Genomic DNA, 24,862 nt, shown 5'->3' on the forward strand with positions numbered 1-24,862 from the left:
CTACATCGTTCGCATCAAGGGTGCCTATGGGGGCCTGGGCAGGAGTGGGACAGATCTGAGGGTCTTTGGCAGAAGGAGGGTCTCTGGGCCAGGGCCAAGGCAGTGGGGGCTGTTCCCTCACTGTTTCCAGGATGGTTTCGCAGGCCGCATGAAACCACTTCACGGGCCGGATCTGGCCCCCAGGCCTTGTGTTTGCCATGTCTGCTTTAGAGAATCAGATGTTATGTGCTTTTTTAGATGCCTGCTGAAATCAGGTTAATATTTCTTACTTAACCTACTATTTTCCAAAGCTATTTACAATGATAGCTCCAAAATGTTTCATCCCAATTAACTTTTCTTACTTAGTAGTGAATTGGAGAATGGGAATAGATTGCCTGTTATTTTGTCCCTGATGTTTTGAGGAAAAGGAGATGTTTCCCTGGCAGATGAAATTATAGTAGTTACTATTGTTAGTGCCTATTGTACTATGCTGTTCTGAAAAAGGAATGAACCACATGTTAATTTATAGGTGTTTAATGAAGTACTGACAGTTGCCATTTAAAAGGAAAACTATTTTAGGCAAAAGCCATTTTGCACAAAGAAGTGAGATGTTGTGATATAAATTGTTCTTATGCAACTACTTACCCTAACCTAATCCTAATCCATTTTTCTTCACGAAATTTAAATCAATATTTTATGAGTAGTTCATTATTTATTTTTTTAAAAAATTGCACTCTTATCAACTCCAGGCAGCTTACAAGGTTTAGCCCCAAAGTTGATTGTTGTTTTGTTTGTTTGTGCGATTTAGTTACTTTTTAGGCGTAACCAAGTTGGTTTTAATTCTGAGTGACTGCATGAACCATCCTGCCCTATCTGCAATAATAACTTGTAACTCTCCCAAAGACATTCCTGTAGCTTGTTCGATCTTGTCCATCAATCTAGCCTGTTTTCTTCTTTCAATCTGTCAAAACTTTTTAAATTCATCATTCCTTTGCCTCACAAGTCCACTGTTCTGTAGTTTTTGCTTGCTGCCTAAAGGGAGCAATCAGCCTTTATTTGATCCAGGATTGATTGGTTACAATCCATGGTACTTTTAATAAGCAGTATAATACAATTGTCCTATTTTTACAGGATATATTTTTTATTATTTTATTATTTCTGTTAATTGTTCTATTATTCTTCTGAAAGAAAAACTGGTATGATTGGGCAGAGTGGAAATCCTCCAGGTCCCCCCTTATTAAGCAGTGCCATCTGGTGGGATCTAGGCAGCGTGCCTTGTCTGTGACAGCACCTGTTGTTTGGAATCACCTTGCTATCTCAAGATTCATTTGACCTCCCAACTTGCCTGTGTTTAAAACTTCCCCCTGGCCTTGGGTTGTATGCGTGGTGGGTCTCTTTTTGGCTAAGAAGGTGTTTTTTTTTTTCCAGATTTTGGAGTTTCCACCTGTATCATCTGTATTGTGTGGGCAATTTTATTGTTCACTGCCTAGAGTTATATTACAAAAAGTGACATAAAATAATTCTTTCTCTATTTAAATATTTATCTATTAACATATTCTACATTCTGGCATTATCTCCATAAGATCTTCTCTCTCCATGTATTTTAATGGTGAAATCGTAAGCAAAACATGGTGAAAATTTGCTCAATAATTTATTACTACTGCTGCTGTTTTCCAATCTGCACATTATGTTGTTCCATATTTGTTGACATGAATTTCTTTGGACTTCAACTGTTTCTTCTTTAGCTTTAAATGGTTCAATAGATATTTCATCTGCACCTGGTACTTTCTTATTAGCAGATCTGTTCCTATTGTGTCTCGTTCTCTTATAGAATTGATTCCTGAATGTATGCTGTTTGTACAGATATTCCTGTCAATCTATAATATTACTTATAAAAGATTTTGATATTTATTTATTTAAAATATTTCTATACTGCTTTGTTTTGAAGTGAAATCTATGAAATCTCTTTTTTCACTATTCTTGAATGGCCCAACATTAACTGTAAATTTTGTGATGATTTCTTTGGATCCTCTTAAATAGATTCCTCATTTCCTTTTCTTGTTATCTTGCGCTATTTGTTGACATTTGATTAATATATTTCCTTGCCCTTTCATGCCTGATGTTCAAATTTGTTGACATATGTCCTCCTTGTTGTTTAAAGCAATATGGTCCTCCCTCTTTTGATGATTGCTTGTGCTAAAATCGGCCATATTTTCCTCAGTGAAATTTTGGATTTTTCCCAGTTTACGTTTCCTTTAGTCTCTTATATCTTCCTATACATCTTCATGTGCAGTACTGTATAAATTAAACATACTATATTTGCTTATATTAAAATCTGATTGTGTATTTACTCTTTTTAATTTAATTTTCTAAGCTTACCCTATATAAAAGATACCTTTTCACGTCCACCTCTTGATGATTGTATCTATGCAACTTTTCTTTTACTTCTTAATCTAGTCAACAGAACTAGGATTTCTAATAATTTCCCATCCAAATACTAATCAGGCCTCATCATGCTTAGCTTCTGAGGTCAGCTACGTACCTCTTATCTGCTGAGGTTGAAACTGATGCATTTGACCCTAATATTTCCCAATATTCCACAGTAATATCTGCTTTTACATGAAAAAGCCAGAAAGAAGAAACTGCAAGGAATGGTAACTCCATGGGATTTCTTATCTTAAAAAATCTTAAATTTCTCTGTGATTTATAATCTGGCACAGTGGTTGACGGACATGATGGATATAATGATTAATTCATTCCTGGAAGCTACAGCTCTGTTTTCTTTCCCTCTTTTAATTCTAAGTAGAATTCATGGGGAAAGGGAAGATTGGGACTGTGGTTTTCAAGGGTATGTGGGGGGGGAGGGAGGATTTCATTTCCCCCCCTCATTGCACAGTTCAAACAAAGGGCTCCCATATCTATTAGTCTCACTGTTACTATACATTAGTTCTCTACAGAAAAGAGAAAGAGAGAGATAACCTTCCTTCGAAGGCTTTGTTTAGCACCACACATAATTTGTGACTGAGACCTTATATAGTGTATTAATAATAAGTCTTTATTGATTATCCCTTGGGACATATCAAAGTGCAGAGTTCCAGCAGCAAATTATTACTAAAATTTTATAAAAGCAATTTAAAATGGACTTTGATAAAATACAATTTAAAACAGAATTGGAATAAAATACGATTTAAAATAAAATTAGGATAAAATACAACCTAAAATGAAATTGTAATAGAGTACAAAAATTTAAGATATAGATAAAATATGATAAAATTATATTTTGGAGACACCCTTGCAATCTACCCCAATCAGTCCCACATATGCAGTTCTCAACCAAACCATTTTGTTTAAGTACTGTGCTACGTTAAATGATATTTTCAAGTTCTGGCCGGACATAAGGTAAGTTATTTTGATGTGGGGATCCCAATGGGTCATTCGTTTGGTATATAGACCAAGATACCTGTCTCTCACCCTCTTATACAGACAACAGTCAAATAGGATGTGAGCCAGGTCCTCTACTTCTGCCGCTCCGCAAATGCAGAGACGCTCATTGTAGGGTATAGAATGAAATCTCCCATATCTGACCATTGTGTCAAGCTGTTCAAATATCCTTGCATAAATATCTTGCTAAGATGTTTTGGCAGTTGTAACTTCAAATAGCTGTATACTTGAAAAGTTCATTTGTGTTTACTCAGCCATTTCAAGTTACCCACCTTACTAAGGATAGCTATATCACTTTGTGCTTCTATATCCTTAATTCTTTGGGCAACTCTTTTTTTTTTTAGTTGTTCTCCTGTTACGCAAGAGACAGGAAGGCCACAGCTTCTTACAAAATTTGTTAGTTTGGTGATCCAGGAGATTTGTGACTGTAATTTTATTTGCTCTAGTAGACATAACTTGGGGAGTCTATCAGTCTCCATTTCATTAACCATTAACATTTCATTCACCAATAGTTATATACTCTAATTTTGGATAGTGCGTGAATTGTATGAATTCCCAATTCAGCTCTAACTGCTGCAGCAGATGTTCTTGGATCCACACCTAAAATACATCTCAAATGCTAGGACTGTATTTGTTCTAGGACTGTGGTTGAGTAAAGACCCAAACTTCTGCTCCATACAAGACCATAGTGGTAACCTTAGCCTTATATATAGTGTATTAAAAGGGAGGGGATATGCAAGTAGATTTACTTTCTTGTATTTGTCCCTGAATTATTTTGATTCCGTCTGACTTTTAATTATATCCAGGGTTTTTTTTCTCATAGAACGCTCAGAATGGTGTTCTGGCACCTGTTTTTGATGCATTTTTTCAACTTTTGCACAAGCTGTGCTTACTCCCTCTATTGGCTTTCGAAAGCCAATAGAGTCTTTTTTTGTTCTCCTTCCGGAGAGGGAGCTGCTGATGCGGTGTCGGCTGCGAGCAAAGTTCAGAGGAGGCAGGAGCGGCCACCTGAGCCATGGCTTAGCAACAGGTGTGAAGGAAGAGGGCCTGGGGGGAGGGGGAGGCCCATTAAAGGTCCTGTGAATTACAACACTGGCCGTGCCTGTCCGTCGCCGGATCCCTGCGTTTAGGCAGGTTGCAGGCTGGTGCTGGCTGTTAGTTTGCGCTAGGGCATGATTACATTGGCCCGATCTAATTTTAGAACCATGCAGGATTAGCAAGGTAAACTTTTCTTCAGTTAAAGTCCTCTCTTGTTCATTTCATGGAGACATCTGGGTAGCCTTTATTTTTGCAACAGTATATAACTGTTTTGCATTGTCTCCTTTATGGTGTCCTTACGTCCCCACCCCCAACTCCCCAATCTAACCTACATCTTGAGATTTCCTGACAGTCAGCCATCCAAGCACTAACTAGATTTGACCCTACTTAGCTCCAAGCCCAGGAGGTGGTCCTTAATGGTCCCTGAAAGTTAGCTTTCTAAAAGATAGTCTCCTTTACTCCCTCAGCCAGGAACTGTGTCTCATGGCTACTATCTGGATTCTTGCAGATTTTGTACGTCTATCTGAAGTGGTAATCTTAAGCATTTTTTTTCATAAATTACTTAAGGATATGCAACTATATTTTCTCATATTTATCTAATGTTACTTTTGCATCTACTTTTTTCACTCCATTTTCTTTCTGTCATTAATTCCCCAAGAGTAAGAAATGTAAATTGTAGCTCCTCATAGCACAGTTCTATATCACTGTTAAAATACACTGGGCAATTATGGACATATTTATTCATATTCATAAATAGATTGAATTGTAACACTTTCCCTCTCACCTAAGCCTGTTCTCCTGTGTATAATTTGAACATAGCCAGGCCATTTTTTATCAGCAGTTGTAAAGAAATAGAAACAAAATGTTTAACTTATGTATTAATAACAATTTCTTTGCAATTCATTATCTTGTCAGTAACATGACTCCATCAATTAAGCACATATATGTTGAAGGCAGCATATGCACTTGTATTAGACATCTATTATCTCCCACTGCTAGTCTTTCCAAAAGGAACTCAATAAATGTCATACTATATATGCAAAAGCTGTCTCCTCCTCTATTAAAGTGCAACACATCATTTTCCAACTAGAGAAAAAAATTAATATTCCATCTTTACTATACCCACCTGCAGTATATAAACATGGGGGAGCTATCCCACAATTTTTTACCCCTATCAATTTGATAAAACAGAACTTAGTGTTCTAAGTTCATCATGAACTAAGTCTGCATTTTGGGTTATAGGAGCATCTCATTCACTTGAACCAATGTGATCATATCTTTAAAATGGTATGTATAAGCCATCAATAATGTGGTTGCTAATATAGATGTGTCCAGCTTATGAGCTGTTTGTATTTAAGGAGATGCTCACAACAAATTCTAGTTTATTTGGTGAATGCCTGAAAGATGCATTAAGAATTGAATATATAATTTTTAATTATATAAATAAATATATAAATAAAATTATATAAATAAAAGATTAACAAGATGAGAGTTCCGGCACCTTTTTTTTAGAAAAAAAGCACTGATTATATCTATTGAAGACTTTCATATAATAATAACAAGCCCAATTTTTAGATCTTGCTGCTTTCACTCTTCTAAAAACCAGGCCACCCTATTGCATGGTGCGATGTATTGTTTTCGTGTTTGTATCGAGTTCAATGGAGATTGCCTTCTTTGTAAAACCCTAGCATTCTGTTATCCTTCTGTCACTTTTCTTCAGCTTCTCCACAAGCCACACTTCTTTCACCGTAAAACCTTGGAGCTAAAGAACACACGGATCTGTTTGCGCGGGAAGTTGCCGAAAGATTCAACACTACCTGTCACGTTGACTGAATGGAAGTTCTTCAAAGCAGGAGAGGCTGGAAGCAAGAAGAAAAAAAATCTTCCCCGGGTAAGGACTGAGCCAAAATAGTAATAATTATTTCCTCTCCTTATCTCTTCTTTGGCTGGGTCATTCCTATCATTTTTAATGAAAGTGATTGTTTTCTTAAATAATTCTTTATTGCATCATTTAAATATGAGAGTTGTTGCTAATATCAGATGATCAGATGTTATTATAGTTCTTAATTGTTTTAATTATACTTGCCACCCAGAGTCATAAGCATGAGATGGGTAGCTATATAAATTTAACAGAGACATAGATGCCCTGAACAAGGGACGCGGTGGCTCAGTGGGTTAGGACACTGAGCTTGTCGATCAGGTCGGCAGTTTGGCGGGTCGAATCCTGAGTGTTGCGTAACAGAGTGAGCGCCTACTACTCATCCCAGCTTCTGCCAACCTAGCAGTTTGAAAGCACGTAAAAATGCAAGTAGAAAAATAGGGACCACTCCGGTGGGAAGGTAACAGCATTCCGTGCGCCTTTGGCGTTTAGTCATGCCGGCCACATGACCACGGAGACGTCCTTGACAAGCTCTGGCTCTTCGGCTTTGAAACGGAGATGAGCACCGGCCCCTAGAGTCAGAAACGACTAGCATGCATGTGCGGGGGAACCTTTACCTTTACCTTAGATGCCCTGATCTTTCTGAATTGGGTGCCCCCAGTTGTGTGGGATGGTAATTCTTAGAATTTCCTGTCTGGTTCAAGCTAACTGAATTTGGGGAGTTGCCCAATCACTGCATGGGAGCTTGGGAACACTGTATCCAGAAGGACCTGCAATAACAGTGGATTGTTATTTCAAATGTCCTTTGTTTTATATTTATTTGTCAGGTTTCTATTCTATTCCTCTGTCCTGTAAGTTTAAGGAAGAGTATTTAAGTCTTTTCTTATGTAATCTTTTCTGTCAATAAAAATGAGGTGGTCTGGTTAATCAAAGTGATCTAAAGTTGAATCTATGTAGGTTTTTCTAGCACTTCATCTCCTACAGCAGAGGTGCCGATCTCTTCTTTATTTTTTGAGAGCTTCCTTTCCCCATCTGCAATATGTACTTTACTTTTTTGATATGGTTGTCTTATCAAATAGATCATAGTCATTTAATCTGTGTTTAGCTTTACATATGGAGATTTAAAAAGCCATTGAAAGTTCTTTTGTTTTCAATCTGAATTCAAAATAATCCTAATAAAATAATTATTGGGTAAACAATATTACCTAAAAAGACCTAAGTAGGAAAGTATTTGGAACTGGGACCTGAAATTATATTTTTAAAAAATTATCTAGACATCCTGTCCTGCTCTGTTTAGATTACCACGCAGATTCACTAACAAGATGTCATTGGCAATATCTGGCAAGATGTACATTAGTTAATACACTGTTAAGTTCCCAATTACAGTGGGAGTAACTTTTATATTTTTAATAAGAGGATGAATTCTTGAGTGAGACTGCTTAAAGTGACCTTGAGTTCATTCTATTTTGCTTGGACTTCTTTCCCTGGGGTTGCTTACTCCTGACTCAGGATTTAACTTTCAGTTGTTCTGTACTTTAAAGCTGTTGAACAGCTCTTTAAAGATGAGGCTGTTCCATAAAATTTCAGTATAACTTTCCTGATGTGCTTCTGAATGCTACCTCTTCTAGATGAATGATTAGCAGAGAGGTGCAAGTAAGCTGAACATTGGGAAACCGAGAAGCATAATTTACCACCTAGAGTTGTATAGATTTGGATCAATCTGTAATTACTGTAAATACATACATACATACATACATACATACATACATACATACATACATACATACAGTCCATTGAAGAAATTGGAATCTTGTACAATTAGTATCTTTTTATCAGTATTAGTAAATGCACTACGTATGCACTGTCTTGTAAGGAATCTTACACTCATGAAACATTGCAAAGGAAAAGAAATACAGCTTAGCCATAATGTTTACTTAAAAATTTGAGTAAAAGAAGGTCCAATTTCTGGTTACTCAAAGCCAGAAGGGATAGTCACACAGCTAGAATTTATTTCCATTATGATAGAGGGAATAGGTGGAAAGAAGGAAAGTTAGCACATATACAGGGCAAATGTGCTCTCTTTCCAACTATTGCATATCAATATTTTGTGGAGCATACAAAGATGATTAATTGAGCCACAAAGGATGATTAAAAGGCCCATATGAGCATTAATCCTCAGACAAAATGATCCCCCCCAACCACATTCAGAAATGTGAGAGTAATTTACTGAGAGAGGAAGTGTATGTTATTCTCTCATCCTGAACTCATAGGACTTGGCCATGATTGCTGGAAGAATGCCCAAGCAAGCCAAACATTCTTCTTTAATTCCAGCATGGAAAATAATGTATTCTCCAGCACCTTGACATCATGCATTCAGCTCTCTGCATTTTCTAGTCATTCTTGAAGCCATTACAAGTATCATAGGCACCAAGCTTTGCAACAGTCAGTTTAAAACATGTGCAATACGAATGCAAATGTCCAAAGTCTTTGCCATGTACATGTATTCCAGAAAGCATCAGTCTCAGCTTCCTGATATTCTTTTACATGGCACCATACATTTCTGAGTCCACTTCATTTCTTTCATGTTTGACATCCAAAAATCTGAAAAAAGCTCTTAAATCGACCATTTAAACCAAGGAAAGTTTGGGAGGAATGGAAAAGAAGCTGAAGAAAGTGCAAGACCTGCAGAGCTTCTTGCATGGCTGCAGACTTTTCCTGAGGTCAAATTGCATTGCCTTTGCCCTGAGCTGCAGACTGGATCTCTGAGGTTCTCCTCTTCTTTTTACTTTATTAGGTTGCTGTAGTAAAGAAAAGAGTTGGAACTAAGAATGGTTTACCTGCTAACTGTCTTCTGCATCTCTCTATGACTTGTGGTGGAGGGAATAAGTGGACCCCACCCTGTTGTCTCTGCTTGGAATGCTGAATGCATTCTTGAAAGCTGGGCAAGAGAGAACTTGGCCTGCATGCCATTGTTTAAAATAGCAACTAGTTGAACAGGAGCTGAGATCGTCAGCAGGTTTTGATGAGACATGCTGTGGCAAAGATCTTTCTGACTTCTGCCTATGGCTTGAGACACTTGACACCACATGATGTTTGATGGGTTGGGCAGCTACCACCATTACTGTTGAACATGTGGCTATTTCTCTGGAAATGGTAGAAACCAACTATCCAGGGAAAAGTGTACATAAATGAAGAATTATACAATTAAGCTGTAACAGTTTGTTCTTTACTTTCTCTCTGGGCAAATGATAGTATCTAGCTAATCTTGGCTGATCACAGAAGCTAAGCAGGATTGATCCTGGTTAGTAAATGGGAGAATGCTAGCAGTTGTAGACTGTTTTTTAGATAAGAAGTTAACAAAAATGCTGGAGAAAAGCTAGTGGCAAATCACTTCCATAGTACTTGCAAGAAAACTATGTAGATGCAAGATCAAGCTGAGCTCAATGATATCTTTACTTTAAACTATGCCTGCACAAAAAATAATAATCATGTAATGCTTTTAAGGCAGTGCATTCACCACATAGCACCAGGGAACTTACTTGCATACATCTTTTGTTCAGTTTGGCTTTCATCATGGATTAGAATATTTTTGATATCCAGATTAAAGATCATTCTACATTAGTAGCACTATGCAGATGACAGTAGTCTTTTCTGTTTGGGGCATTTGTGTTCCCATCAGCTCTTCTATTACAGCTCTACTAAATTCTGTAATGTTTTCTAATACTTGCCCGTGTATAAAAATGACTTGCAGTTTTTCTTTTTCTGAAACTTATCATCCCTCTTGATGACTGCTTTCTTATTGGGTTTCAGCTTGTATTAAAGATACAAGAGATCTTTGATTCCAGACGAGGAAAGAAACGTGTGAAGTTGGTGGTGCAAACTGGAAAAGAGCTTTCTCCAGCCAAAGGTATAAATGGTGGGCTGAATGTAGTTCTTCTGGTCAATTCATTTTATATTTTATTTCATTTCATTATTATTTATTCTTTGGCCAACCATCTTACCACAGGTTAACTCTGGTGTCTTACAATATTAAAAAAAATAAAACTGTATAAAACCTATACAGAATATAAATAAAATACTATAAAAATACAAATATTCTATCCTAACTAAAAGATGGGAAGGGCGGGAGCAGAATTGTGGGGGGTGGAGGGGAGTGGGATTCCTTGTTAAGGAATCAACCACCTCCACTGTGATGCTCTCCCACTGGAGCCCCAAGCCAACTGGCAGAGCCAGGTCTTTAAGCTCTTGCAGAAGGTCAGGAGGGTTGGAGCTGACCTCACTATGGGGGGACAAGATGTTCCTAAGGGCAGGAGCGACAGCAGAAAAAGCTCTTCTCCTGGAGTCCGCCACTGGGAATATCCTGGCCAATTGGGCCCATAGCATGCCTCCTTTGCTGGCATGGGTGGAGCAGGCCAGTCCCACTGGGATGAGATGGTCCCTTCAGTAACCTGGATTTAATGTTGCAAACTCTAAGAATTCCCTTGAGAAATACTGTGATCGGTGATTTCTCTTTTTTATCCTGTTGTACGGCATAGAATTTTTGTTGCTAAAACGAGAAGAGCAAGACTGTAGTATTTTGTGTGGGTGTATATATCTTATCAATAGTACTTCCTGTTTTATATGACTTTCCTCTTCCACATGTGCTGAAATTAGCCAACAGCTGTTTGTGTAATCTACATTTTGCAAATCAATGATACCTCCTTGCCAAGTAATGTTAAACAATTGATAGCAATACATGTTCCCCCATCTTTTGCATTGCATAATGGAGAAGGTGCCTCCAAATAATTGTATAATAAGCTTGACTTGCTTTATTTAACACCTGATGCATAATTATATATGCTTTTGAATAGACGCCTTTACTATTTGATACAATTGTTCCTAACTTTCAGTGGCTTGGGAACATAATTGATTGTTGCCCTGTCAGATTCCTTCCAACATTTCCAGTTCCATCCAGGTGGCAAATTCTGAGGGAAACTTTTTGTCCTTTCAGGTGAAACCAATGGATATGACAGTGAACCAGAGAATCTGCCGAAAAGTGAGTGAGTGAATCACTGGGCCTAAGACAGGTCAAGTGGCATAATTATACCTTGCAGATAACTGCTGAAAGTGCCTATGTTCTATGCAAATTCTACCTAGTCAATATTGTACTTTGGGACTGAGATCTATTTGAATAATTGGAATGGTCACTGTTTGCTTGACAAAATGGATGCATTATGAGGCTTGTAAGATCCCATTCTAGGAATTCATTAAGAACTGGGATGATTGAGAGGAGGAATAGATGGGTTTAGAACTCAGAATAATCACTTTTAAGCCATGATCTCTTGGGGTACCTCAGAAACCTAATGAGAGTTGCTTTGAAAAGGAAATCAGTCATGGGGATAGGCTTTCTTGAAAGGCAGCCTGTTCATCATTCTTAATTTTTAGCTGCAATGTAACAGCAGATTGTTATTATATATGTCATAGCAAAGGATGATAGTTGCTTTGCAGTTGTAGTAGTGTAGTCGTATTTTCATTTAGAACATGTTTAAACCCCTGAAAGGCTTATGTATGTAGTAATGAAGGAGTTGGACTAGGAATGGTGCATCCTGATTCTACAAACTTTCTGGTGGCCTTGGGCCAGTCACTATCTCTCAGCTCAATCTACCTCACCATGTTGTTATGTGGGGAAAAATAAGATGAAGGAGTATTATATAGGCTGCATTGAACTTCTCTACAACAAGGGCAGAATTTAAATCTAATAAATAAATTAAATGGTACTAACAAAACAATAAAATGCCAAGAGATCCTCTATGATGGGAAACCATTCAGAGCTATTCTTCAATTCCCTAAGAGAAGGGACACATGGTAAATCTCAGAGTCTGAAAAGAGGTGTTCAGAAAAAGAAAGCTTGTTGCAGTGCCTATCTGGTTCTGCCAGATAAAATATAAGTGGTAAGTGTGATTTGTCTAGAAGTGTTTTTTGTGGATATTCTACCAAAGCCTGCAATAGTGACACAAAATGTAACATAACTGTTCAGACTACTGTGATTTTTGATGTTGGCACATGTAATGGTATGTGGTAATGACTCTGGGAGACAGGGCAGAGAGCTGCAGACTAGACATCTTTCATGCAAAAGGTATCACAATCCACAGAAGCAGAGGAGGTGTGGGAAGTGTTTCAGAAGGGATCCTCCCTAGAGGAGGGGAGGGGAGAAATGCTTTCGGTCTTGCAAGATTCTGTTAACTTTACTATAAAGGTAAAGCAGGATTCCTTGCTGTGCTTCTTGTATGGACTACCTCGAAACTCTACCGTACCTGCTGCTTTCAATTGGTGTCCCGTGCTCCTCTTAAGTGTTTCAGACAACTTGCAACTGCTTGAGGCCGCCATCTCTCATGAGCCATAGCTTGGCAGCAGTGGCTAGTTTCTCCAAAGAGTATGGGAACAAGCAACTTCATGACCACAGTGCTGAAGGAAAGTTAAAACAAGGATGATTCTTGAGTGCAGATTTGGACCTAGCATGTAAAGGAGAAAGCATGTAAGAATGGATTAGGCAACAGGTTGCTAAGGATAGTTGTGCCTTTTGTCAGGATGAAGGAAAATAAACTGCCCGGAAAGGAAAAGATTACCTTGGAAGAACCACACTGTTTCATTGGGTTGTAATTAGAGGCCTTCTTTATTTTATAATGCCATAAGGGTTATTAATAAGGAGTTGAAAACAACTTGGCACGTAATAATCATCTGCTTCCGGGTCAGGTGTTTTCCCTTTTGATCATTTTCAGGGCTGCCTCTTGAGAACTTTTTATTTCTTTCACTGAAGCTAAGTCATGTCTCTGTCTGTCTCTTGCAATATTATGAAACGCCCTTCGCTGGGAAAAAGGAGTAACTGGAGTGAAATTATATATAACGCTCGGCCCTTGCACGTAAACACTGGAGGAAGAACAACTAGAGCAGCAGGCTCCAAACTGGCTCTGCATCGTGACTCAACTGTCCTAATTGGCACCAACGGCCCTGGACACACCAGCATTTCCTGTTCACCATGCCTGGAAATTGTCAGAATTAAGCTTTGCATATAGCTTAACACAGCAATTCCCTGCTAATAATAAAGACATAGTGCCAAGCAAGCTGTGATTATTTTCCTCACTTCCTTCCTTCAATAGTTTTGTGAAGGTGGTCAGCTCAGCATTTTCTCTAGAGAGAGGGAGATGCTTAACGTATAGCTACTTATTTGGTGTTCGTGTAGTCTGCGTCACTGCAATTTTCATAACTTTCACGGTGCTTCTTAAAGTGTTATGTGCATTTAGAATGAACAGCTTTATGTTAGTCTACCACGATGGAGATCAAGAGGCTCATTCAGAAGTTAGGCTTTGTGGCATGTTAATTTAGTATGAGTTTATTTGTATGGGGTTTTTTATTGAACGGTTAGGGTATTATTGCTGCCCACATTTTCTTTTGTTTATGGAAATACTGTTATTCCAGCAACATAGCTATTACTTTTAGTTTTGCTGGATGCAGCTCTAAAAACTGACCTGCTGTTGAGCCATAGGGAAACTTCAGAGCCATTTCTGCAGTCTCCCTATCTGATGAATGGAAGCCATGCTATTTCACCATCCCAAAATGCAAGTTTGGGCAACTGAAGAAGTGCTTCTTTTCTCTAGGTCGCCATAAGCGCCTTCTGCAGGTCCAGGCTCAGTCCAAACGGAACCCACACTATCAGACATTGGAGCGAGACCTCATTGAATTCCAGGAGCAGCAGCTTTTTGAGCTGTTTGTGGTGGTATCTCTGCAGAAGAAGTCATCAGAGGCAACTTATACCCCACAGGTTATACAACAGTTTCCATGTAAGGTTGGTGCCTGTTTACTACTATCCATGCTCCACAAAATTAAATTTAGGTGCTTTTGGTTGGCCAGGTGGAATGGACCTAAGTACTGATAGAGCAAACACAAGGTGAGCACTCTGCCTTTGCTGTGCTGTGCTTCCGCTGATGCTCAAAGTGCCATGTTGCAGGAGAATATGTTATGGATTTAGCTGTTAATGGACTCTAATAAAAAGTCCTTCAGTCTTTCTTGGTTCAGACTCATAAGAAGTAAGTAAATTAGTGATCTGTCTGCCTTGACCATATATAAGTATAGATCAGTGTTTCCCAACCTGGCCAACTTCCAGATCTGTAGATGTTAATTCCCATGACTAATGCTGTGAGCTCTGGGAAGTGAAATCTGCACATCTGGAAGCGGGGAAACACAGGTTTAGGTGAGGTAGATTGTTTATACAGTAGTTTATACAGCGGTATTATCTGTGCTACGATCACCAGAAAAACAACATACTATCTTATACATTAACCATATTTTATTTTATGTTTTCACCATCTGCTCTGTATGATCTCAACCTCATGCAAAAGAGTCTGATTTCATAGAATAGTTTTCCAGGGCTTACAGGGTACTGCAGAGTTGCACAGCTTTTTCTGAGCCTAAATGATGAATTTGTCCTTCGAATAGGATGCTAGGAGCTAGATTCCAAAGAGGAATGGTTAGCCTTGAAAAAAACACCCCTTCCTTTACATTTAAAATTATCTGTATTCATATAGAGTTAACGATAATTCTCTGGGTATACACATAATTACCTCTGTCTTCTATTACATTCAGAATTACAATTTGGTAACAATTTCTGGGGGCATCATTCTAAAATCTGATAACAATCAAAGGTCTTGGACAGATTTAAACCTTCCACGTGCACATTTGCATCCTTGGATATGTATATGGAATCCAGTGAATTGGTGGAAGAAGTTTGAGTGAGGAATTATTTGGAAAAAAGAAACAATGGGATGAGGACAGAATTTCCTATATTTGTTTCCTCTTCTCCAGCCACCATTTCTTTTGAAAAAAGCAGCCATCAAATATACAGGTTACACTAATGTGGTGGTGGTAGGGGGTGTCATTCCCTCTGCAGATTCTGGTGGACTGCAAAATGGTTTGCAAAAAAAAAAAAAGGCAGTAACTTTGGTTTCTTTGGGGATACACTAGTTTCTTGTGCTGTGCGGCTAGTAGTAGACTCAGATGAGGAATGAAATACAGTTGAACACAGTAATCCCAAAGCTGTGCTGATTTAATCCAAGCTGCTACTGATACCAAAACAGCACTGGTCTACATTGCTCAGAAACGTAGTGAGTAATGATTCACAAGGTCACATGGTTGTTGCACTCTTTATGTCACTGTTGACAAAACGGATGATGGCATTTTGCCAGCCCACTTGTCTTCTTGAGCCTAGGCAATACTTTATAGTTTGTTAACAAGATTTGCACAGAAGGCTCTTTCAGACTGGGATTTAGCAAGAAACTTTACTTTAGTAATTATGGGGCAGTGATTATAGAAAATGAGCACCATTATTACAGACTTCCACCAGCTCCCAAAATAATTCTGTTCCCAAACAGTCTGCCAGTCACTTGCTTGAAGGAAAACTTCCAAAGGAATAATGCTGTAAAACTAAGAACTCTCTGAAACTTTTTTACCGTTTAAAAAGTTCGGCTTTTTTTAAAAAAATACTGTGAAAAATAGTCTCAAAGGTGCTTTTTTCAGAAGGCAACTGGACTATGTTTTTTCCCCCTTGATGAAGAAAAAGACATTTCACTTCTCATCCAAGAAGCTTCATCAGTTCTGGCTGGATGCTGGTGGTGGTGGGGATGGAAGGATTTGTTCTAACAGATCCTTCTATTCACACCCTTCCCCAAACCATCCAGCCATAACTGATGAAGATTCTTGGATGAGAAGCGAAAAAGCACCTTTGACCTGGATGATTGAGAATCTCCATAGACATTCACTGTGAAAAGTAGCTCACTAAGAACCTAAAATGAATAGTCAGGAGGCAAAAAGTTGGCATTTGATATTGTTCAAGAATCAGAATGTTACTTCTGATAGTGATATTTGGAATGTGGACAATGAATACATTCACAAAATGACTGCCTTATTTATGCCCATTCATAAAATGATTGTCTTAATAATCTGGCACATCACAAAAATTTCCAAATTGAATTGTAACAATTGCCATTTTTATTTCCATAAATGCATATAGGGCCTGTGTGATGCTCAGAAACCTTTTTCAAAATAAATTTAAGAGGCGGATGGTTTGCCTTGCAGATGGCAGTATTCCATTTATATTATTTAAATCGGGGCCGTATCGTTACCGGGAGGGCCGTCCCCGCTGTTTACAAGCGGTGAGGCGCTCCGACTCTCTGGTTCTTCCCCGAGGTGCCGGGAGCGAGGATGTGCAGCCTCCTGAGCTCCGGCTGGTGTACCTGAATGCCAGGTCCGTGGTTAATAAGGCTCCCCTTGTGCGGGATTTGGTGGAGGGTGAGCATGCGGACCTGGCTTGTATTACCGAAACCTGGTTGGGCCCAGAGGGTGGGGTCCCTTTGGTTGATCTTTGCCCACCAGGTTTCCGAGCGTTACACCAGCCTCGGGCTCAAGGTAGGGGCGGGGGAGTGGCGGTAGTTATCAGGGAGACCTTATGTCCGCGGGAGACCACCGTTCCTCAGATAGTCGGGTGTGAGTCTCTCTTTTTGAGGTTTGGTTCGGGGGCGCAGTTGGGCTTGCTGCTGGTGTACATTTCGCCTAGTCACACAGCGGCAGCCCTGCCTGAGCTACTCGATGTCCTCTCCGGTTTGGTGATTGAGTTCCCCAAACTGTTAGTTTTGGGTGACTTCAATCTACCATCCCTGGGAGGGTCATCTGAGTTGGCTCGGGAGTTCATGGCTTCCATGACGGCCATGGACCTGACGCAGGTAATTTCTGAACCGACTCATGAGGGAGGCCACACCCTGGACCTAGTTTTTTTATCTGGACGATGGTTGGATGATCTTGGTGGGGGCTCTCCATTTATCATGCCCCTGTCATGGACCGATCATCACCTCCTGCGGCTGGTCTTCCGTTTTACCACCCCCCGCCGTGGGGATACGGAACCAATTAGATGGTACCGTCCCAGGCGCTTAATGGACCCTGATGGGTTCCAGGCGGCGCTGGGATCCCCACCTGCCTCCGTCGCTCACAACTCGGCGGATGCCTTAGTGGAAGCCTGGGAAAGGGCAGCCACTGGGGCACTGGACCGAGTTGTACCCTTGCGGCCCCTGACCCGGTGCAGATCCCAACGAGCTCCATGGTTCTCCGCGGAGCTCCGGGAGATGAAGCGTCGGAAACGGGGCCTAGAGAGCTGCTGGAGGTCCAGCCGATCCGAATCCGACCGGTTGCGGTTAAGAACCTATATTAGGTCTTATCTCGCTGCGATGAGGGTGGCGAGGTGTAATTACTTCTCCACCCTCATCGCGTCCGCAGATAATCGCCCGGCCGCCCTGTTTAGGGTGACTCGCTCGCTCCTTAATCAGGAGGTGAGGGAGGATCCCTTGCAGGGTCGTGCCGAGGAGTTTGGTCAGCATCTGTCGGATAAAATCGCTCGGATTCGGACCGGTTTGGACTCCAGCTGGGCAGAGTCTGGCGATCAGGACACGGGCGGTCTTGTCAATGTTACCTGGGAGGAGTTTGATTCTGTGACCCCTGATGAAGTGGACAGGATTATGGGGAGGCTGAGCTCCACCACATGTTTATTGGACCCGTGCCCTTCCTGGCTGGTTTATGCAGCTAGGGAGAGGACACGAGGCTGGTTCCAGGCGGTGATATCTGCTTCTTTGAGTGAGGGTAACTTCCCCTCCGTCTTGAAGGAGGCGGTGGTGAGACCCCTCCTCAAGAAGCCTGCCTTGGACCCAGCTGTGTTGAACAACTTTCGTCCAGTCTCCAACCTTCGCTTTCTTGCGAAGGTTGTTGAGAGTGTGGTGGCGCATCAGCTCCCTTTGGCCCTGGATGAAGCGGATTATCTGGATCCGTACCAATCGGGTTTCAGGCCCGGGTACAGCACAGAGACGGCATTGGTCGCGCTGGTGAATGATCTCTGGAGGGCTCGGGATAGGGGATGTTCCTCTGTCCTAGTCCTATTAGACCTCTCAGCGGCTTTCGATACCATCGACCATGGTATCTTGCTGCGGCGTCTCAGGGGATTGGGAGTGGGAGGCACGGTCCTTCGGTGGTTCTCCTCCTATCTCCTGGGACGCTCGCAGTCGGTGTTGGCAGGGGGGCAGAGATCGGCCCCTAGGTCTCTCGTTTGTGGAGTTCCTCAGGGGTCGGTTCTCTCGCCTCTCCTGTTCAACATCTATATGAAACCGCTGGGTGAGATCATTCGTGGTTTTGGAGTTGGGTATCATCAATATGCTGATGATACCCAACTTTTCTTTTCGACCCCAAACCACCCCAGTGATGCCCTCGCTGTGATGTCCCGTTGCCTGGAGGCGGTTCGGGTCTGGATGGGGAGGAACAGACTTCAACTCAACCCTGACAAGACTGAGTGGCTGTACATTCCGGCATCCCGGGACATTCAAAATGTTCCATCTCTTTCTATGGGGGGTGAGTTGTTACCCCCCGTGGATAGGGCTCGCAACTTGGGAGTCCTCCTAGACTCACGACTTACCTTGGAAGAACATGTAGCAGCTGTGACTAGGGGGGCTTTCGCCCAGGTTCGCCTGGTGCGCCAGTTGCGGCCCTATCTGGACCGGGATGCCCTGTGTACGGTCACTCATGCGCTCGTGACCTCTCGCCTTGACTACTGTAATGCTCTCTACATGGGGCTTCCCTTGAAGACCACTCGGAGGCTCCAACTGGTACAGAATGCGGCCGCGAGAGTTGTCTTGGGAGTTTCCCGGTACTCCCATGTTACACCTTTGCTCCGTGAGCTGCATTGGCTACCAGTTGTCTTCCGGGTGAGGTTCAAGGTCTTAGTGATGGTTTTTAAGTCCTTACATGGCATGGGTCCGGAATACCTCGGGGATCACCTGCTGCCGGCGTCAACTCCCCTCCGCCCAGTGCGTTCCCACAGAGAGGGCCTCCTCAGGGTGCCTCCGGTCAGAGAATGTCGGCTGGTGGCCCCCAGGGGGAGGGCCTTCTCTGTGGGCGCCCCGGCTTTGTGGAATCAGCTGCCGGTGGAGCTCCGGATGGCACCGGATCTCCGCTCCTTCCGGCGCGGGTTAAAGACCCACCTATTTGAACAAGCTGGCCTGGCCTGATGGGGAATTAATTTGGGTTTTAAATATTGCTATATTTTATTGTTTTATCGTGGGCATTAATTTAATTCTATTTTAACTTTTGTAGTTTTGTATTTTTATTATATGCCCTGTACACCGCCCTGAGTCCCTTGGGAGAAGGGCGGTATAAAAATTTAATTAAATAAATAAATAAATAAATATGTTTAATTTAAAAACTTGGTGGGTGTCTTGAAAGATTCTTGGATAAATTGCTGCCCACAGCTTCCAAATACTGTTGAAGCATAGTCACTGTCTCTGCATCTAATTTAGGTAAATCTGCAGAGAGGAAAATATTAGCCTGGTTTTGTTTGACAGCCTGGCCTGACAATTTTTTTTTAATTTGCAGTCTGACCATACTTTTCGTCAATCTAAGGACACTGAAGACCGATTAAAGGTTATTCCCAAATTTTGTTTCCCTGATCCCAAGGATTGGTGTCCAACCTCAGAGACAAAGAGGTGAGTGGATGCCTAATGCCTTATTCATTTTGCTCAGTTTTGAGGCATATAGGAGAATCACTTACCATTTTTTGGTGATTAATTGTGTTGTTGGTTTAGTGACCATATTTTACAAAACTTATAAACTGTTGCTGTATTAACCACAATTAAATTTTAATCTGGTCTCCATTACTTTGCTATATTAACAAAACCTTTCCAAATGTCTTCATTAAAATAAATGTCTTAAACCACAGCCTTAAGTATGAATTTCAAAATGTCTGAGTTTCTTCATAAAATTGTATTAGTATTTATATGCCCCCAAGTAGGCGGCTGTTTTCTGTGTATCCCCCCATCTCATTCTCTCTCTCTCTCTCTGTCTTTCTTCCTGATACTATGATTATCATGCTTTTCCCTCTGCAGATCAGTTTGCTTTATTTTGTTTTGTTTTAATTGCAATTGTTTTATTGAAACATATTTATTGTTTCAATAAAAGCAAAGTCAAGAACATGAGACATGGTAAAAGAGATTGGCATTGAATCTGTCCCCCCCCTCTCTCTCTTTCAGTAAGGAACATAATGTTTCTCTCTAATTCAGTTGTAGGGCAGCAGAATGGCATAAGATACCATGCTATTCAAAATAAAAAACCTCATCTTGTTGTGTGCTTGTTATTTTCAGCCTTCTAATCCAGTGCCACAATGGCCTAGATGTTGCTGGCCCTAGCATTTTCATCATACTTACACTGTGGTGAAGTGATAATTTCTAAGCTGCCAATTATGGTTATTTGTGGCAGGGTGGAGAAGTTGGGAAGTCAACATATGATAAAATATCTTGTCAACTTTCTGGAAAAAACCCTCGTATGGAAAGTTGATTGGAGAAATATGTTTTATATCCAGTTGTGATATAAGAACTCTTTGCACTCTTGCTTCCTTAATAAAACTAACAGTCATTTTTGTGTATGTGTTGTTCAGTGAAACCTTTTCCTTTGTGCTAACTGGTGAGGATGGCAGCCGCTGGTTTGGATATTGCAAGAGGCTCTTGGTAAGTAGCCCCTATATTAATAGGAATAATAATATTGAGACACCCCCCCTCCCTCTAGTGAGGCACTACCTTGATGTGATTGTAGGGCTTGTGTGTTCTGAGGAAGATGAGAATTATACAGAGCTTCAAGCATACTGGACAGGTCTCACCAGAAGAGCCAGCTGAAGATTATTTCTCCCATAATATGATGAGACATAAATTACAGAAACACATACTATCTCGGTCGTTGCCCGGGTCAACAAGAACTGTGCTAAGTGTTGGAAGTTCCTGGACATCTGGTGAAAATTGGGCTATAGGACTCAGGACTGTTGGCTGAGTAACCAGGGCCAGCAGTTGCAGACCTATTAGAAGAAAATGAGTTTACCTATTACAAATTTAGAGAGATATATTTGTAGAATATAAGAAATAATGATCTGTTATTACAAAGCAAGTTCCGCAAGCAGAACTAATTTACCAGTTCTGGGAAAAACAACATCCAGAATCAGAAACAACAGAACAAAGGCTAGCAGATCAATCATAGTTTATAATACAAGATAAAGTATTCACAAAAGCAGAATTGGTGGGATCATAACATAGATAAAATAATAGAAAATAAAGAAGAAGCTCTGGGAGTTAAGAATTCAATCAGACAGGCACCTGCCACATAACACCTCAGACCAAATAATAAGAAAGACAAGAAAGTCTGGATGGTGGATGTTGCAATGCCTGGAGATAGCAGAATAGAAGAGAAAGAACTGGAGAAGATAACAAGATACAAAGATTTTGTAGTTTGATACTATTTGCAAATAGAAATAGAATGACTGCGCAAAAGAAAGCAAAGGTAGTACCAATAGTAATAGGTGCCTTGGGTACTATCCCATAACAACACCCCTGGAACACCATTGGCAATGACAAAAACCACCATAAGTCAATTACTAAAGGAGCTTTACTTGAAACAGCTTACATCCTGCAACAATACCTTTAACACCATCAGACATCAACATCTGTCTATCCCAGGTCCTTGGGAAAGACTTGTTAGGTGGATAAAAATGCCAAATAAGAGTCTGAACATCTGTTTGATCTTGCAACAAACAACAATAGTAACAAGCCACTTGACTCCCAGCAACTCTTTAGTGTAGAAACTAAATGAAAGAATTTATCAAGTGTTGCATTGGAAGTGAATGTAGATACCCCACTGTCCCAGAACTTTGCAGTGGAACAACCTCAAAATCCACCAACATTTGTCTTTCCCTCAATTAAAAATTCATGAAAGGAATCAGAAGAAAAACATTATAATGGAAATTAAATTCAACCAGTGGTAGTTATGATCTGAAGAAGAGCTTATATTGAGGAAAAATGCTTTCTGAAAACTTGTAACACAGAACCTTACACATGAGAGAAAGTCAGGCACCTACGGAAGGTGCTAGTCTAAGGACTTGTTATATTAGTGAAACATACATATAGAGCCTCCATATGCTTAACTGATACTGTGAATTTTATATTATTATTTTAGAATAGAAATAGAAACAGAAACAGAAACAGAATAGAATAGAATAGAATAGAATAGAATAGAATAGAATAGAATAGAATAGAATAGAATAGAATAGAATAGAATAGAATACTTTATCGGCTTTACTTTATTAGACACACAAGGAATTTGTTTCTGGTGCCTAAGCTCTCGGTATACAGTACATGCAAAGCAGCAGACTAATGATCATAATCATAGTAATAATACTAATAAAAGGGGGAAGTAAAGAGGATAAGAAGGATAAGTGATAATAATACAGCCATACTACATGGGTATAGTAAATATACACAGACATTAGATAGAACTGTGAGAATTAGAAGTTCAGCAATTTGCTGGAGTGACGGTTAAAACTATCCCAGAGTCTAGTTGTTTTGGCCTGCAATGTTCTGTAGTGCCACCCTGAGGGGAGGAGTTGAAACAGTTTATGTCCAGGATGTGAGGGATCTGCAGATATCTTCTCAGCTCTCCTTCTGACCCATGCAATATACAGATCTTCTACAGAAGGCAGGCTGGTTGCAATTGTTCTTTCTGCAGTTTTAACTATCCGTTGGAGTCTGTACCTGAAAGAATCTGGATCCAAGTGCTTTCTTGCTAAAGGTGATAATAAAACAGATAGAAATGTTCAGCAATTTGTATTTATCTCCATTGTGCAGGAGCTGGTAAACAACAATTATTTGTTAGCAGTCTTATAAATAAATAGTTTGCAATGTGCTCTAGTGCAGAGTTCCCCAACCTTTTGGGCACCAGGGACCAGTTACGTGGAGGGAGGTTTTTCCGCAGACCAGAAGGGGTGTGGTTTTGTGGGCTGCCTGCATCCTGTGGATGGGGCTTTCCTTGTTTGTGTGGATCAGTTGCTGGCATGCCATGGCCTGGTACTGGTCCATGGACTGGGGTTTGGGGACCCCTGCTTTGTATTTTAGATAAAATGAGCCAAACTTAGATGAGAACAGATAAATAGCAAAGGAGTTAGCAGTCTAGCAGTTAATGGGACTGGTATGTCAAGTTAAAAAAAGAAGATAAGGAAAGCTATTATTAGATGCTGGGATACTCGAGTAACACTTTTTTTCTATTGCTTTTTAGCCAGAAGGGAAAGGAAAGCGGCTACCTGAGGTCTACTGTATGGTTAGCCGCCTAGGCTGTTTCAACCTTTTTTCTAAGGTGAGGAAGTTTGCATTCATATTGCTGCTTGCTTTTCAACAGCAAATATCTATGGGAATTACACTTCTTTTTGATACAAAACTGGTTGCGTAGAACAGGCATGGCAACCATTTCTCTACAGAGGATTCAATGCTCTTGCAAGTAATCTGCTCTGGGGGCAGGATGTGAACACAACCCAAGCCTGGAAGTGGTATAACTGCCCACTAGGTTTTGTCCTGGTGGGCTGCTTTCTATTTCCAGCTATTGAAACTACTAAGAGGAAGGACAGCTTTATACAATAGCTTGTTTTTGCCAGATGCAGTTTTGCCAGAACTGATTACTTGCAGAAGACAGAAATATGTTGGCTACTTCAAGGCTGTCCTAGAGCTAAGCAACCTAGGCAGCTGCTTAGGACACCAAATTTTAGGGGGTATCAAGATGGAAAAGAATCCGTAGATCTGAACTACAGATCAAAATTTAGTAAATCAAATTAGAGATTCAAATTCTGCACATATAAAGAGGATATATAATGCTTTAATTGAATTGGATTCGGAAACGGAACTGGTTAAAGACTGCATGATAAAATGGGCACAAAATATTCAGGAACCAATTTCGTTGGACACCTGGGAGATAATTTGGGTCAGAAATGTTAAATTTACCCAGGCTCAAAATCTAAGAGAAAATTTTTATAAAATGTTTTATAGATGGCATCTGGTTCCCAAGAAGTTGTCCAACATGTATCTTAATTTACAGTCTAAATGTTGGAGGTGTGGTAGTTTAGAAGCTACCTATTTCCACATTTGGTGGACTTGTAGAAATATAAAAGCTTTTTGGATTAAAATTTGGTGGAACATTCAAAAGATTTTTAAGAGAAAGATAAAGTTTTCCCCGCAATTGTTTTTATTGGGCATTGTTGAAGATTGTGATGTTAAAGAAACTAACTTGATGTTGAACATGATAACAGCAGCACGGTTACTGGTGGGACAATATTGGAAGAAGGATAGTTTGCCCACTGTAGAAGAATGGGTGTTTAAAGTTTCGAATCTTGCAGAAATGTCTAAGATTTCTGCTTATCTGAAGGATCATTCACAGGAGAGATATATTTCAGTTTGGAGGAGATGGATAAATTGTATTCAAAACAAATATGGGACTAAAAAGTACCACTTAGCTTATGAGTAGATTTTAGAGGGATATTGTTATTGGTACGTTGTTTGTAGTTATGTTAAAAGAGAGTTAAAGCGCATTATGAATTTGGTTAATTGTATATTATGCATAATTTTTATTTAGAATATGATTATTGCAACTATAATCCTGTAT

General features: G+C 40.2%; 1 protein-coding gene across 1 annotated transcript in view; it reads left to right on the plus strand.

Annotated features, from left to right (window-relative positions):
• Positions 1-24,862, plus strand: part of DENND2C (DENN domain containing 2C) — a 69,960-nt gene that overhangs the window by 28,399 nt on the left and 16,699 nt on the right. Inside the window, exons 5-11 of the mRNA XM_083361063.1 lie at positions 6,179-6,349; positions 10,148-10,244; positions 11,328-11,372; positions 13,972-14,159; positions 19,775-19,884; positions 20,832-20,901; positions 23,489-23,566. Of these exons, the coding sequence (XP_083217189.1) occupies positions 6,179-6,349; positions 10,148-10,244; positions 11,328-11,372; positions 13,972-14,159; positions 19,775-19,884; positions 20,832-20,901; positions 23,489-23,566 (759 nt within the window). The remainder of the gene's footprint in view (positions 1-6,178; positions 6,350-10,147; positions 10,245-11,327; positions 11,373-13,971; positions 14,160-19,774; positions 19,885-20,831; positions 20,902-23,488; positions 23,567-24,862) is intronic.

This window comes from Vipera ursinii (genome assembly GCF_947247035.1).
Source record: "Vipera ursinii genome assembly, chromosome: 3".
Taxonomy (NCBI): domain Eukaryota; kingdom Metazoa; phylum Chordata; class Lepidosauria; order Squamata; family Viperidae; genus Vipera; species Vipera ursinii.